This window comes from Bufo bufo, chromosome 5 (assembly GCF_905171765.1).
Source record: "Bufo bufo chromosome 5, aBufBuf1.1, whole genome shotgun sequence".
Classification (NCBI taxonomy): domain Eukaryota; kingdom Metazoa; phylum Chordata; class Amphibia; order Anura; family Bufonidae; genus Bufo; species Bufo bufo.
In genome coordinates, this window is record NC_053393.1 from 160,627,174 (window position 1) to 160,645,003 (window position 17,830).

General features: G+C 42.2%; 1 protein-coding gene across 1 annotated transcript in view; it reads left to right on the plus strand.

Moving 5' to 3' along the window:
• The window catches only part of ROCK1 (Rho associated coiled-coil containing protein kinase 1), a 122,469-nt gene extending 113,583 nt beyond the window's left edge, over positions 1–8,886 (plus strand). The window contains exons 31-33 of the mRNA XM_040431786.1: positions 3,987–4,248; positions 5,601–5,805; positions 7,116–8,886. Of these exons, the coding sequence (XP_040287720.1) occupies positions 3,987–4,248; positions 5,601–5,805; positions 7,116–7,119 (471 nt within the window). The 3' untranslated portion in view covers positions 7,120–8,886. The remainder of the gene's footprint in view (positions 1–3,986; positions 4,249–5,600; positions 5,806–7,115) is intronic.
• Positions 8,887–17,830: the final 8,944 nt, after the last annotated feature.

The following is a 17,830-nucleotide window of genomic DNA, read 5'->3' on the forward strand; positions in this document are numbered from 1 at the left end:
TACTTTTATTTAAGTACTCACCGATACCAATTACCGATACTAATTTTAACAATAAAATACACACACATGTATTTTCTGACCACTGACCAACCAAAAGGCCCAAAAACAGAACTATAACATTCCAAGGAGACGTTATACTGTATGGGGGCCACAAAGAGACGTTATACTGTATGGGGGCTACAAAAAGACATTATACTGTATGGGGGCCACAAGGAGATGTTATACTGTATGGGGCAGCTACAAGGAGACGTTATACTGTATGGGGCAGCCACAAGGAGATGTTACACTGTATGGGGCGGCCACAAAGAGACGTTATACTGTATGGGGGCCACAAAGAGACGTTATACTGTATGGGGGCCACAAAGAGACATTATACTGTATGGGGGCCACAAGGAGACGTTATACTGTATGGGGGAAGCCACAAGGAGACGTTATACTGTATGGGGGCAGCCACAAGGAGACGTTATACTGTATGGGGGCAGTCCCAAGGAGACGTTATACTGTATGGGGGAAGCCACAAAGAGACGTTATACTGTATGGGGGAAGCCACAAAGAGACGTTATACTGTATGGGGCAGCCACAAGGAGACGTTATATTGTATGGGGGCAGCCACAAGGAGACATTATACTGTATGGGGGCAGCCACAAGGAGATGTTATACTGTATGGGGGCTGCCACAAGGAGACGTTATACTGTATGGGGGCAGCTACAAGGAGATGTTATACTGTATGGGGGAAGCCACAAAGAGACGTTATACTGTATGGGGCAGCCACAAGGAGACATTATACTGTATGGGGGCAGCCACAAGGAGACGTTATACTGTATGGGGGCAGCCACAAGGAGATGTTATACTGTATGAGGGCCACAAGGAGACGCTACTGTAAGGAGTCAGGACAACAATTTTTGAAGCCCTTCCCTCCTCAGTATAATAGTCTTGTGGCCATCATACAGTAATGTATATTTCATCTTGCCCTAATGCCTGCTTTTAGAGATCAATGTGCAGCTTGCAGGCAGGAAGGGAAGGACCAGGGCCATAGAAGACAGACACAACACCTTTAGAGGGACTCGCTCCTGGCAAACACAGCTCTGCTGCAGTGAATGCAGTGGAGCAGACTGATGTAATTACAATGTATAGTTAGTGCAGGGACTCAGAGAATCGTCTGAGAGTTTATTAGTTAAAAGAATCGAATGAGTCAGAGACCGTGTCACCGAGTCCCTGCCAGGCTTCCTGCTCTGCTACATGCACCCTGTACACACACAGCTCCACTACATGCTATGCTAATAATGCCCCCGCTTCCCCCAGACGGACTTACAGGGAGCCGCAGAGCAGGAGGCCTGGCAGGGACTCGGTGACACGGTCTGTGACTCATTAGATTCTTTTAACTAATAAACTCTCAGACGATTCTCTGAGTCTCTGCACTACGCTCCCTGTGCTGTGAGTCAGTGCTGGTTGCCTCTGATTGGTTGGAGGGCGGGGAGGGGCGGAGCTAGCTTCCACTGTAGGCTCCTATTACACTGCCTGCTGCTGCCTCTGAAGCTGTATCAGCTGTGCGAGGTGCAGGCCGCGGACGGACAGACACATAGAAGCGGCGCACAGGTATCGGCAGTGGTATCGGGGACATTAGCACGAGTACATGTACTCGTGCAAATGACCGGTATCGGTCCCGATACTGGTATCGGTATCGGGACATCCCTAGCGTTCATACATGCATCGCTTCCATAGGGCAAGCCTGCTCATGTGAAAGGGGCCTAAAGGGAAGCAGAAAATGGCCGCACATCCTCTCCCTGGTCTTTGGAGTGGCAGCCTGCACTCAAACACCCCCTGGCGACTGTATCAGTCTGACACTTTTTTTTGTCGTTAGTAGGGTATTCCAGTTGTGGCAAGTTATCCACTATGCACGTGATCGTGGATAATTATCAGTTTGGTGGGGGGGTCCTACCGATGGTATTTCAATTGATCATGAGAACAAGGACTCTGTACCCTGCAGCCTCCTACCCCCAAAATGAACAGAGCAGCAGGTCGGGTATGTGGACTCCCAATCGATTCGTCCATGGGAGTTACGGAAATAGCTGACACCTGTACATGGCTGTCTCTGAAACCCCCATAGAGATAAATGGAGCAGTGGTGCGAAAGCCCATTCATTTTTGAATGCCTGTGGGGCATGGAGTCCCCATTCTTGTGGTCGATGTTGGTCCCAGCAGTAAGACCCCCACCTATTTAATAGTTATCCACTATCCTTTGGATAGTGGATACGTTGCTACAACCAGAATACCCCTTTAACTACCATTAGGCCTCTTTCACACGGCGTCATGTTTTTTGCCCGGATAAGATGCTTGTGCGTTGCGGGAAAATGCGCGATTTTTCCGTGTGAGTGCAAAACATTGTAATGCGTTTTGCACGCGCGTGAGAAAAATCGGCATGTTTGGTACCCAAACCCGAACTTCACAGAAGTTCGGGCTTGGGATCGGTGTTCTGTAGATAGTATTATTTTCCCTTTTATAACATGGTTATAAGGGAAAATAATAGCATTCTTAATACAGAATGCATAGTCAAATAGCGCTGGAGGGGTTAAAAAAAATATATATAATAATTTAACTCACCTTAAGGGTCCATTCACACGTCCGTTTTTTCTTTCCTGATCTGTTCTGTTTTTTTGCGGAACAGATCTGGACCAGATCTGGACCCATTCATTTTCAATGGGTCCTGGAAAAAATCGGACAGCACAATGTGTGCTGTCCGTTTTCCGTTGTTCCGTTCCGCATGTCCGTTTAAATATAAAACATGTCCTATTCTTTTCCGCAAAATTCGGATCCTGGTACAATACAAAGTCAATGGATCCGCAAAAAACGGAAGACATTCGGATGTCATTACGTATGTCATCCGTTTTATGCGGATTCCGTTCCTGGAAATTACATTTTAAATTTTTATATATATATATTTTTTTTTTTTTCAAAGAAATCCAAACAACTTTATTTGCTTATTGAAATTTATACATGTTTCCGTTTTTTGCGGATCCGCAAAAAACGGATGACATACGGAAACATTTTCAGGAACAACGGATCCGCAAAAAACAGACCGAAAATCGGGATATAAAAAAATACTGATGTGTGAATGTAGCCTAATCCACTTGATCGCGCAGCCGGCTTCTCTTCTGTCTTCTTCTTTGCTGTGCACAGGAATAGGACCTTTGATGACGTCACTGTGCTCATCACATGGTCCAATCACATGGTTCATCACCATGGTGAGGGACCATGTGATTCGATCATGTGATGTGACGTCACCACAGGTCCTTAGCCGGCAGCTCAACATTACAGAAGAAGACAGAGATCCGCAACTACACGATCAAGTGGACTCGGTGAGTTAATTTATTATTTTTTTTTAACCCCTCCATCACTATTTTACTATGCATTCGGTATTCAGAATGCTATTATTTTCCCTTATAACCATGTTATAAGGGAAAATAATAATGATCGGGTCTCCATCCCGATCGTCTCCTAGCAACCATGCGTGAAAATCGCACCGCATCCGCACTTGCTTGTGGATGCTTGCGATTTTCACGCAGCCCCATTCACTTCTATGGGGCCTGCGTTGCGTGAAAACACAGAATATAGAGCATGCTGCGATTTTCACGCAACGCACAAGTGATGCGTGAAAATCACCGCTCGTGTGCACAGCCCCATAGAAATGAATGGGCCTGGATTCAGTGCGGGTGCAATGCGTTGAACTCACGCATTGCACCCGCGCGGAATACTCGCCTGTGTGAAAGGGGCCTTACTCCCATTGAATGTGTCAGCCACCAAGGAAAGTTTTTTGCAATTAAATAGCAAAAAAAAGCACTTTTGTACTATTTGTTTTATTAATTACATTTAACAACTGAAACCTTCCATTTAATCGTGGCAGTCTCATAGTGCACGAAGGTTCGCTTTTGTGGTGTGGCCCCCTAAACCTGTAGTGACGTTGCCACTATATATTTTTCGTCCTGTCAGATACTTTATGCCAATGAAGGCGAATGTAGGAAAGATTTGGAATTGGATCCAGTGCAGCAAGTGGAGAAGACCAATTTCCTCAACCACAAAGGGCATGAGTTCATTCCTACACTGTATCATTTCCCAGCAAATTGTGAAGCTTGCTCCAAGCCATTATGGCATGTTTTCAAACCGCCTCCAGCACTGGAATGCAGAAGATGCCATGTTAAGTGCCATAGGGACCACCTGGATAAGAAGGAGGAGCTCATCGCCCCCTGTAAAGGTTAGTATTACCTATTTAAGCCTTCAGTGTGGCATCTTTTAATTGTAACTTCTCCATTTGTCTTTTGAGTCTACACTAGCATTTGTATAGGCTAACATTATTTTGGCTTTCACAGTTATGGCCTTTGCATATTTCTTTTTGAGTCCGCTTTTCAGTCTACATACATGCATACATACATACATACATACATACATACATACATACATAATACTGACCTCAGTCTAATGTAGAGGTTGTATGTATATTTACTGTGAATGCATAGGGGTAATTTATGAAGCCTTTAGGACAGTTTTCTAGCATCCAAAATTAAAAAATAGTTTTGCAGAAATTTGCACCTTTTCAAAGATTTTCCACTGCTCATGGCACTTAAAAATGGGTGTTGCTTATCAGAAGGGTAGGAGCCCCACCAGCCCAACACACTTATCACTATGTACACCAGAAAACTAAAGTCCATTCCAGCCCATAGCGTGCGTCTCTTAATGGGGGTTATCCCATGACCAATGTAAAAAAAAAATAATCTGACATCATATAGGACTTGACAGCCTCTTTCTAACAAAGCTAGAACCAGCCCTATACCGCACATGCGTCCAGAGATCTCCACATTCATTGCTCTGCTAGATTTATATCAAGTGGACTGCTCAGGGGAGTGTCTTATCTGCTGCAGCTAAGGGGGCGTGTCTCAGCTCTCCCTATCACAGCTCAGGAGGCCTAATTTGCATATTAAATAGAAAAATAACTTTGGTAAGAAGCCTCTGATTGACAAAAGAAAAGCCGGAGCTATGCGTCTATGCAAACCGTTTGATAGGAAGGTCGCTGGTGACAGAGTCCCTTTAAAGTGGCATATGAAACACCAGTCTTAGTAAATCTGCCCCACAGCCTTTACTGTAAAGTAGTGCAAAGCTTAAAGGGAATCTGTCTGCCCCGAAACACCAAGCAATGTATAGTGTACGTAATGCCGAGTCCAGGTATATAGTTTTTATCTTCATACTCGCTTTTGCATTCAGAATGGACTGGGCTCCGATGAACCAGCCGTAAAATGCACATAACGGAAAGGACTCAAAGAGGAGGTGTCCTCCCAGTACGTTTTACTGCTGGTTTGTGGGAACAGTGTCAGAATGCAAGTGAGTATGAAGAAAAGAATGACATAATTGGACTCTGCACCATTTACACCATACACTGATGACTCTAGTGGGGGGTGGAACCGATAGATTCTCTTTAAGCATATGGCTTAGTCAGCAGAAAGCAGTGTGAAGTAAAGTCGCCACCCTTTCATTTGTGTACTTCCTGTATGAATATACCTATCTTGGTCTGTTTCTAATTTTCTTAATTGTTCCCGCTCCTCAATTTCTCAGTGAGTTATGATGTTACAACTGCAAGAGATATGCTTTTGTTGGCGTGCACTCAGGATGAACAGAAAAAATGGGTGTCTCATTTACTGAAGAAAATACCCAAAACCCCACCTTCAAATTTTGTCCGCATCTCCCCAAGGAGTATGTCTACTAGGTCAACAAACCAGTCCTTCCGAAAGCCTATAAAAACTGGTTCTGGAAAAGCCAGGTAAGAGTTCCTGCGACTGGAAATTGTAAGATGTGATCCTGTACTTGCCCGTCATTAAGCGTGGGATGATTGTCTGTATAGGACTGTGATTTTGGAAATGTTTCAAGTAAATCAAGCTTATCATTTCATATAACATGTCTGACACGTTCTAGAAATGGTGCAGGGCTTTCATGAATGCTTGGCCCTTTTAGGCTCTTCCATCTCGGCGATGGGCCATTGCCTTTCTCAGCTTCATTTGGGAGATTCTAGTCTATAACCCATCGTAGTCTGAAAAATGCTGGCAGAAGCTGGAGGTGCATAGCATTCAGGAGAGCCCTGCAGCCCCCTTGTTCTAGTAATTGGTGGACATCTTGGTACCTAGACCCCTGCAGACCCCACAACTTCAGAAGTTGAATGTAGTGTTCATTACACTTAGGCTCCATTCACAGATCCGCAATTCCGTTTCACATTTTGCGGAACGGAATTGCGGACCCATTCATTTCTATGGGGCCGCACGATGTGTGGCCCGGATCCGGAAAAGCGGACCCACACTTCCGGGTCCGCAATTCCGATCCCGAAAAAAATAGAACATGTCCTATTCTTTGCAATATGCAATTGCGGACAAGAATAGGCATTTTCTATTAAGTGTCGGCGATGTGCGGTCCGCAAAATGCAGAACGCACATTGCCGGTGTCCGTGTTTTGCGGATCCGTGGATTCGCAAAACACACACCGATGTGTCTTAAAAGTATTGCATTTGCATAAGGATGTGTCTTAAAAGTATTGCATTTGCATAACCAACATTTGTCACAGTATACATACCAAAGAGAATTCTTGCGTGTTGCACTCTAGTATATTACTTTTTCAATGTATGGTTTTGGTGGCGACACTACATAGTATTCTGCTGTATGGAAATGCTATTTTTTCTTTGTTTGGCAGTATTATTTCGGCACCATACTTTAGTGCACATATAATTAGAAATTGACTGGTGTATGGTTATTTAAAAACTATATTGGCAGACCAAAGGCAAGTAATGCACCCAGCAGCATCAATCTGTTCAGAGCTCAGCTGTTATGCAGTACTCTCCTACCTTTAAATCCTTCAGCAAAAAGTGATTTGATGATCTCAATGGGGGGTCTGCTTGGTTCTCCAGGTCGGACCTTGCTAGTTCCCTCTTGTCTCTTTACATCTCCCTTCTTTTGATTGTCAGACCCCAGTGATCTGCTAAATTGTGTCATCGCTGTGTGAAAGGTCCTAGAGGGGCTTTAGATAGGTCTAACTTGCTAGAACGGTCTTAATAAAATCCATGTCATGGTTTCTTCTCTCTTCCAGCTAATCTTAGTTGGCCACTGTGCATTCATGAAGCTGGTCTTCCATATTTACAGACTGGTGCAAAGAAGCTGCTATATCCATCGGCAAAGGAGCAACAGGCTTTCAGGGTGACTTTTTCTTCCTCTTCCCATTGCTAAAGCACAGAGAGCATGTATGAGGGTCTTTTCTTGTGGGCTTGTCTACGGATAGAATAGACGGATTATTACTATGTAATGCAAGTTGTTAAAGCTTAGCTATGTTTATTTTCATATATATATTTATATTATCCAAATCAATGTAAAGTTATTCTTTGGATATCTATGGAAGCCTGTTGATGGGGAAACAGCTTATGCACAGATGAGGATGGGAGGAACTGCGCCACGTATGGATATCAGAGGAATATGTCTCAATGAGAACAGAAGTTCCTGTATATTATCTCCATCTTCCTGAAGACTGCAAATTGTTCTTGCAAAAAGTGACCACTTGAACTCTAGTGCCTTCACTTTTCGGCTGTTGGTAGCCTTATGTCAAAAGCACTTGTGGGAGGACAGAGTCTGTTTTGTGCTTTGCATATATTATACAGCCATTCATCAAAGTGAAAGGTCAACAGATACGTTTTAACTATGCATTTTACTTGTTTTATTACTTTGTTTTTGCCAAGCCATATTGAAACGTGTTTAATACATAGAGGCATTAGAAACTAACAGTACAATCCAAGTTCTATGTGTGTTTTGAGTACATCATTCTGTTTATTTTGTATTGTTTTTTTGCCTTACAGTTTTTAAAGATACAGAACGTTAAGTTAACGGACATATAAAATATGTATGCACTGTGTGGACTTGTAAATTATTTGTTAGAACACTTTATTGGGTATTGCTTTTGTTCTTTTTAGTGCCTTATTTCATTTATTTTACTGCCATGTTTTGTTTGGTTTTCTTTTTTAGCGTATGGGCACAAAACTTGTATCCTGAAGATAATACCCTTTCCAAGTCACAGGTTTTACCGGTCTCATATCACACTGCTTTTAACGGAGGGAGATTGAAAGGCCATTTACAAGAGGGTTTAGAGGCAAAAGTTGACTCAAGTATTTTCAGATGTCCGTTTTACATTCCTAGTAGATAAACCCATTACTTCTAAAGTTTTAAATCTCTGATTAGCTCCATATTGGAGCAAATCAGTATCCTAGCCAGCAATCGGCCTGTTATTTGTACGGCCGCCTGGTCACCAATTCCCTTAGCTGTCCTGCAGAAGACTTTAAAGGCCAGGCCTCAAGCGGGTGTACAAGGAGTTGTGCCTGGTTACACTGACGAGCCCATTCCTTACGGTTACAGTCACGGAACAGCTATTGTGTGGAGGATAATCGTTTGTTTGCTTTCTTTCATGGTTTAAGAGAAGACATATCATGTGATTTCTGAACAATCACTGAGCTAAACTACCTGCTATATGGTTTGTTTTAATAAAAATATGCTGAGCATACAAGCTTGAAAGCATTAAAATAGTGTTTCACATTTTTATAAACTCTTGATAATATAGGGATTCTAATATAAATGTTCCTGCTTATCAGCGGAGACAGGTTAAGGTATGGGCAATAATGGTTTATTTTTATTTTTTTTTACCAAATACCTCCTCAATAATTTATAATGGCTTTGCAGTTTCATTTCTTAAATAAAAATAGAAAAAAAAAAGCACTGGAACCCTAGTTTGTCTGAAGGCAATTTGCATGTTACAAGTGGTATTGAAATCCGCACTGATGGATATGTAATAATAAACATATCTGTTATTAATATACTAATGACTGTGTGATCATTTGAAAAGAAATAAACATTATTTATAGAACTCCAGTTTTCTATTGATTTATACTTGTGGGGTATGTTGCTGTGGTTTTCCCTTTCCATCAGTCTTAAGCTTTTCTTGTGGCAGCACAGGAGGATTTATCTGGAACGTTTAAACCATCAAGGTGAGTCAGTCGTGTACTGTAGAGATTACTTTTCAGTATTCATCCCATTATCACCAGATGCAGGATTACAATGAAAGATGACACCACTCACAGAAGGTGATGGTAACATATTGTAAGTCTGAAAAAAAAGACACATGTCCATCCAGTTCAGCCTGTTATCCTCCAAGCTGATCCAGAGGAAGGCACAGCTTTTCTATTCTCCCCTCACTGCACAGCAACAAATGCATGTACCAAGAAGGCGCATAGTTTCTCTGAGCAATTGCAAAGTATTGTTGGCAGAACATACAAACATGTGAGTAATGGATGGATGTCTGTTTAGAGACCTTCTACGCTCTTTTTAACCAAACAAAAACAACAAACTTCAACAGAGATCTTTCATACAAAAGATTCAGGATGGAGCTGCGTCAATCCACAGTTCACTACCTCTTTCAAGATTGCATCGTAGATGTACAAAATGGACCCTACTAGCCATTCCTATTCACCCAGACTCACGTAAGTATTTAGGAGTGGTGATTCAACTACAAAAAGTCATTCTCCATCCATAGTAAAGAGCCTTACCATTTGGAGAAGCCAAGCTTTTATGGGGGTGGGGGGGGGGGGTTAGACATCTATTGTCTGCCACATACAATGCTTGACACCTTTTTCTGGGAGGTCATTATCACCTACTGACTCCAATTAGGATAATGGAATCAACCCCTTTGACCCCATGCTGGGTATAATTACCAGATGTTGATTCAGTTACATATTTATTCCCAGAGAATTCTTGTACAGTCATTCAGAATTGAGAAAGCTCGTTGGAAGAACGAGTGAAACGTTTCAAAAAATCGACAGTAAGTCCAGTTGCCTTGATTTATTCTTTACAGACTTACCATTTGTAGTCTCCCAAGGATGTTTACAAAGTTGGTAGCAGAGATAATGGTTCACGTTGAAAAAAAATACATTGTAATTACTTACTTAGATGTGGGCAGTGTCTCCTTCACCAACAACGATTCTGTAAGGCAGAAAGTTCTCCATCTCACCATTTCAACTATTGTGTCATTGAGGGAAGCTCTGTCAGTGTTGGGTAATCTGACTGCCTGTATACCTGCAGTCATTTGGGCTCAATAACATATAAGGGCTCTTTAATAGGCTGTCGACTTGGGGTGTGACTGTTTCTTCCCTAGACTCCTGTCTTCTCCCTCCCTCACTAGAAGTAGTGAGGTTCTTAAAATAGTGGTTAATCCCATTGAACTTAACCCAAGGGGACAATCAGATACATAGTCACTGTGGACTTGGGGGCGGTGAACCCATTCATATCACCTTTTCCTGTAGGCCTCTTGGGAGCTCAGGGCTGTTACATAGTTACAGTACATAGTTTGTTAAGGTTGGAAAAAGACAAAAGTCCATCAAGTCCAACCTGTAATCCTGCTATATTGATCCTTGGACCAATGTCCATTTAACTTTTAAAAAGCGGTTGGGCCAAAGGGAAAGGGTGTGTAGAACAATATTTCTATACATTGTCATAAGACTCAATGTTTTGAATTAAAAAGTCTTCTAAACCTTTTTTGAAGTCATCTACTGTATTTGTTGTGAGCAGCTCCTGCGGGAGGCTATTCCAGAGATTTACAGATCTTACTGTAAAGAATGCTTGTCACCTCTTATGACCATCTTTTTTTTCTCCAGGCGTAGGGAGTGGCCCCTTGTTTTTTGAGGGGGTTTAACAAAGAATAGCTTCCCTTGATATTTTTTGGATAGTCCGTTTATTTGTACAGGTTGATCATCTTCCGTATTTTTTTCAAGGCTAAACAAATTCAGTTATTTTAATCTTTGCTCATAACGAAGATCTTCCAGGCCCTTTGAGTTTAGTTGCTCTCCTCCTGTACTTTTTCTAACTCTGGGGCATCCTTTTTATGGACTGGTGCCCAGAACTGAACTGCGTATACCAGTTGAGGCTGCACCAACATTTTGTATAGTGACTACATTACATCCCTGTCCCACGAGTCCATAACTCTTTTAATACAAGACAAAATTCTGTTATTTAGGCTATGATCTACTAATCCACCCAGATCCTTCTCTACAAGTAACTCTCCCAGTTTTACTCCCCCTAGGACATATGCTACATTTATCTATATTGAACCTCATTTGCCAAGTGGAGGCTCAAACAGTAAGTTTGTCCAAGTTAGCTTGTAACTTATTAACATCTTCCATAAACTGTACCGTATTACAAAGTTTGGTGTCATCTGCAAAAATAGAAATGGCACTATTAATCCCATCTTCTGTCATTAATGAATAAGTTAAATAATAGTGGTCCCTGCACAGAACCTTGGGGTACACCACTTATAACCGGGGAGTGGACAATTCAGAGTAGGAATCCTTGACCACAACTCTTTGGATACGATCATGAAGCCAACTTTCAATCCAATTACAAATTATACTTTCTAAACCAATAGACTTCAATTTACCCATTAGTCGTCCGTGTGGGACAGTATCAAACGCCTTTGCAAAGTCCAAAAACACTATCGACAGCCTTCCCTCTGTCCAGGCTTCTACTCACCTCCTTAAAAAAAACAAATCAGGTTAGTTTGACAGCTTCTGTTCTTAGTAAAACCATGTTGGCTATCACTTATTATATTATTGTGATTAGGGCTGCAACGATTAATCAAAGTTATCGATAATATTCAATAAAGGGATTCGTTGTCAACGAATCCAGTTATCGAATAATCGGCTGATTCGTTGCTATGCGGGCGGTCAGGCGCTATGCCTGCGGGTCCTTGAACTTTAGATCACCGCATCTTTATTGCCTTACCATGAAGCTCTAGTAACAGGCAGAGCGGGCGGCGGCGTAACGTACTCGCGTGACGCGCATGCTCCACCTGCTTCATTCATAAAGTAGGCGGAGCAGGCGCGTCATGTGAGTAAGTGACGTTACGCCGCCGCCCGCTCTGCCTGTTAATGGAGCTTCATTGTAAGGTAAAAGAAGATGCAGTGATTTAAAGTAAAAGTTACTGCCGGTTAAGGAATACTGCTGTGAGCCGCGGGGCCAGGGCTGTTATGGGGAGGGGGATCTGTGTATGGCACTGTTATGGAGGGGATCTGTGTATGGCACTGATATGGGGGAGATCTGTGGATGACACATATAGCATAAGATGCTATATAGTGTCATCCATAGATCCCCCTCCCCATAACAGTGCCATCCACAGATTCCCCCCTCCCATAATAGTGCCATCCACAGATCCCCTCCATAACAGTGCCATCCACAGATCCCCTCCATAACAGTGCCATCCACAGATCCCCTCCATAACAGTGCCATCCACAATTTGTTTTAATATGGCCTTTGAACATAATTTTTCAAGTAAAATCATATAAACCCCTTTTTTCGTCATTTTGGTGTTTTTTCCCGATTTAATCGATGAAATTATCGACAACTAATCGATTATTCAAATAATCGTTAGCTGCAGCCCTAATTGCGATTATGGCGAAAAAAGATAGAAGGCGCTCATAGGATAGTAAGTTCGATAAAAACTGTATGAAAGTTAGACATCAATGGTTGTGCTCACCTTATGGTGTTGTGCATACATAGGCAAAACACTCGTGAGGACACAGGGTCTGTGCAGCCGGTATCTTCTCAGTCTTCGTAGGTGGAGTAGCCAATTCTCCAGAGGAATGATATGGAACACAATGGGGAGAGTTTTGTGTACTAAAATAGTACACCAATTGATACCTTCTGGTGCAAAGACACTACCTCAGTAGATAAATAAAGGGTCTTTATTAATGAGTGACAACGCGTTTTGGAGTCAGTACACATTTTTCAAGTCAACATTTAAAAACTGCTGTCTATGTACAAACCAAGAATGGTTCCAATGCCAAAAGCCTCCTTTTTCTCCTTGGTGAAGTAAGTCCCTGGGTCCGGCTTCTAGCCACGGAACACGGATCCCTCCTGTCTTATTATATTATTGACAGTTACATAATCCTGTATGTTGTCCCGTAGAATGCCCTCAAACATTTTTCCCACTATGGATGTTAAGCTTACTGGTCTATAATTTCCTGGTGAAAGCCTAGCCCACTTTTTGAAAATGGGCACCACATTCGCCTTGCACCAGTCTCTTGGTACAATGTCTGTCATTAAAGAATCATCTGTAAATATTATAAACAGAGGCAAATCAATAACTGAACTGAGCTCCCTTAGAACTCTAGGGTGTAATCCATCTGGACCTGGGGCATTGTTTACTTTAAAAAATGTTTTTACATATTAAGGACCATATCTACAGTCAGCCAGGTAAGTACAAACCGGATTCCAAAAAAGTTGGGACACTAAACAAATTGTGAATAAAAACTGAATGCAATGATGTGGAGATGGCAAATGTCAATATTTTATTTGTAATAGAACGTAGATGACAGATCAAACGTTTAATCAGAGTAAAAAATAAATAAATTGCAAAGACTTTGCATCTATCATCATCAACTGTGCATAACATCATCCGAAGATTCAGAGAATCTGGAACAATCTCTGTGCGTAAGGGTCAAGGCCGTAAAACCATACTGGATGCCCGTGATCTCCGGGCCCTTAAACGACACTGCACCACAAACAGGAATGCTACTGTAAAGGAAATCACAGAATGGGCTCAGGAATACTTCCGGAAACCATTGTCAGTGAACACAATCCACCGTGCCATCCGCCGTTGCCAGCTGAAACTCTACAGTGCAAAGAAGAAGCCATTTCTAAGATCCACAAGGCATTTTCACTGGGCCAGGGATCATTTAAAATGGAGTGTGGCAAAATGGAAGACTGTTCTGTGTTTAGACGAGTCACGATTCGAAGTTCTTTTTGGAAATCTGGGACGCCATGTCATCCGGACCAAAGAGGACAAGGACAACCCAAGTTGTTATCAACGCTCAGTTCAGAAGCCTGCATCTCTGATGGTATGGGGTTGCATGAGTGTGTGTGGCATGGGCAGCTTGCATGTCTGGAAAGGCACCATCAATGCAGAAAAATATATTCAGGTTCTAGAACAACATATGCTCCCATCCAGACGTCATCTCTTTCAGGGAAGACCCTGCATTTTTCAACAAGATAATGCCAGACCACATTCTGCATCAATCACAACATCATGGCTGCGTAGGAGAAGGATCCGGGTACTGAAATGGCCAGTCTGCAGTCCAGATCTTTCACCTATAGAGAACATTTGGCGCATCATAAAGAGAAAGGTGCAACAAAGAAGGCCCAAGACGATTGAACAGTTAGAGGCCTGTATTAGACAAGAATGGGAGAGCATTCCTATTTCTAAACTTGAGAAACTGGTCTCCTCGGTCCCCAGACGTCTGTTGAGTGTTGTAAGAAGAAGGGGAGATGCCACACAGTGGTGAAAATGGCCTTGTCCCAACTTTTTGGGGATTTGTTGACACCATGAAATTCTGATTCAACATATTTTTCCCTTAAAATTGTACATTTTCTCAGTTTAAACTTTTGTTCCGTGATTTATGTTATATTCTGAATAAAATATTTAGTAGTTGGCACCTCCACGTCATTGCATTCAGTTTTTATTCACGATTTGTATAGTGTCCCAACTTTTTTGGAATCCGGTTTGTATGTTATTTGAGGTATTTCCACCAGTGGCACCACCCTCATGAGATGCCCGCTCCATTTAGGAGCTCTGCCTTCTCTCGATCCCCAGTGACCAACACCCCGTTTCCATCATTTAGGGGCCCTATATGTTCTGACCTTGGTTTATTTTCATTTATGTATTTGAAGAATGTTTTGGGGTTGTTCTTACTTTGGCCACCAGTATTTAATTGTGTATTTTAACAGATTTTATTACCCCCTTACATAATTTATTTATACTTTTTAAAGTCTACAGCTGACCCCTCTGATTTGTATTTCTTAAAGGCCCTCTTTTTGTCGTTTTTATTGCCCTTTTTACACTATTTGTAAGCCATGTGGGTTTTAATTTTATTCGCTTGTACTTGTTACCTCTAGGAATGTATTTAACAATATACTTATCCAAAGTAGATTTAATGCACTCACATTGAGCATTTGTCATTATGTGACAATAGTTGCTCCCAGTCTATGTCCTGAAGTGCAGCCCTCAACCCTGCGAAATTCACCATTTTGAAATTGTGTTTTTGCACTAACGACCTGAGTTTGTTTTTTACAGTTTTAGTTGGAATATAATTATATTGTGGTCACTGTTACCAAGGTTTTAATGGACATTGACACTTCTCACAAGCTCTGCATTGTTAGAAGTTACTAGATCCAGAAGAGCATCACCTCTAGTAGGATCTTCCGCAAACTGGCCGATAAAATTATCCTGCAAAAAGCTGAGAACTTTTCTCGGCTTTGCAGCAGAGGCAGAACCATGTTCCCAATCTATGTTCGGATATTTAAAATCTCCCATTATCACTACTATGCCGCCTGCTCCATTTGCACATACAGTTGATCTTCTATCTTCTCAGTGATATTGGGGGGTCTATAGATCACACGAAGAATGAAAAAAAAAATCGTTATTTTTTTCCCCCTCTGAATTTCCACCTACAAGGTTTCAACATCCTCACAACCTTCCCTTGCAATTGTTTCTTTCACACTTACGGTACTTTCATATCACTCCTGGCATACAAACATAAACCACCACCTTTTGCGTTTAGCCCTATCGTTTCTGAAGAGTGTAAAACTTTGAAGATTTAAAGCCCAATCATGAGAAGTACCAAGGCCTCAAGCTCTCCCATTTTGCTTGCTAGACTTCTGGCATTTGTGAACATACATTTTAAGTTGTCATCAAATTTGACACTTTTAGGAAATGTATTTTTTTAATTTATTTTTTTAATCATTTTTTCCTTCAGAGTTCTGATATTTTGACCCCTCTCTAAACTGTCTACCTCCAATATTTATAGCCATATCCTAACCCCTTGTCCCTAGTTTAAATTCATTGCCACTCCAGCCAGAATTCTCTTCCCCAACACAGCAGCTCCCCTTCCATTGAGGTGCAAATTATCTGCAGAAAACAGTTTGCACCCTAGTGAAAAGTCAGCCCAGTGGTCTAGGAACCCAAACACTACTTCTGCTCTACACCAAGACAAGCCATGCATTTAACTCCCTAAGCTCCCGCTGACGGCCCTGTATAGCGCATGGCACAGGCAGTATTCCAGAGAACACTACCTTGGAGGTCCTTCCTTTCAGCTTGGAGCCTAGTTCTTTAAAATTATCCTTAAGGATCTTCCACCTACCATTTATTTTGTCATTTTTACCAACATGGGCCATGACAGCTGGGTCATCCCCAGCCCCACCCAGTAATTTATTCACTTGTTTCACCACAAGCCGAACCCAGGGAGAATGCAAACCATTTGGTTGAGGCGGTCTTGGCGACAAATTATTCTATCCGTGTTCCTGATTATAGAATCCCCTATAACCACTAACTGTCTAGGCCTACCTGCACTACCATCCCCCCGACTACAAGCTGGACTGTTCTCCCGGCTGTTAGGGACAACAGCATCCGCTAGGGCTGCCATTTATGAAACGGACACCCTTACATCATTGCCTAACTTGGCAATTTTGCTTGGAAGCTCAGAAACTGGATGGACCTTCCTCTTCTTGCATCCCTTTCTACTCCCCCTAAATACATTAACATAAATCATGTTCCCCATAGTATAATGTGATTCAATACAAAAAAAATCCCCCCTTACCTTTCATATCAGACCCCCAATATCAGAACCTCAAAATAGACCCCTCATATCAGATCTTCAGATCAGACTTGCCTCTCCTGCTCTCCAGATCCAGCATTTTCTCCTGCAGTCGCGCTCCCTGATCTTCTCCTGGCCTGCGCTGTACTGTGACTTGACTGTACAGCATCAGGCATAGTGCACTATGTCTTTACGTTGTATGCGGTCAGGACAGTGTAGCTCAGGCCCAGGGAGGGCGACTACACCACTTTACTCCACCTGCATATTGTTGGGAGATTCCATAATGAAAGCACTCTCTAATATTTGCTTTATAAGACACGCTGCGTCTTATAAAGCGAAAAGTACAGTAATTGGCAGTGTGCCACAAGCGGTTGTGACCGCTGTCACCCCTACAGCTATGCCACTGCACTGAGGCAGAGGCACATAACCAAAGAGGTCACAGATTTGTATTTATTTTGGGCTAAAAAAAACACATTTTTACAGTGACTATTAAAAATCACAAATGTTTGTCCTCTGTATCTTTGCAGTTTTCACAGACTGCTGACTTCTCTACCCTTCTCACTGAAATTCATCAGAGATGATTTTACTCCTTATCTCATAAAATACAGATTCAAGATTAATTCTTAACAATTTATAGCCTTCTAAGTGCATCAATTGAGGTAGGTGTAAGGTGTACCATTTGAAATGTTAATAGGCTAGCGCATTTTGTTCTTATAGCAATATTTCCAGACAAAAAGGAAAACTTAAAATATGAATTCTTATGTGCTGAAACCATGAAGAAATCTCTGTTCTGAACAATTGTTTCTCATGTTGAAGATCTTGAAGTGGCTGCCTGGCTACCTGATTACCCAACTCCCTCTCCCCCGGCCCATTACAGTGTGAGTTTTTCTTCTGCTTGCTCCCTGCAGCCACATGCTGAGGGCTCAGACCATGCCCATTCAGGTCCCCAGCCATTAAACTTCCAGATAGGGGTCACATGCACTGCTGCAGCCAATCACTGACTTCAGTGGTGACTTGTTTCCAAGCGCCACGTGGCCCTGCAGTGACATGTGGAGGACATGTCACCACTGTGGCCAGTGATTGACCGCAACGGTGCATGTGACCCCATCAGATTTCATCATTTAAAAAA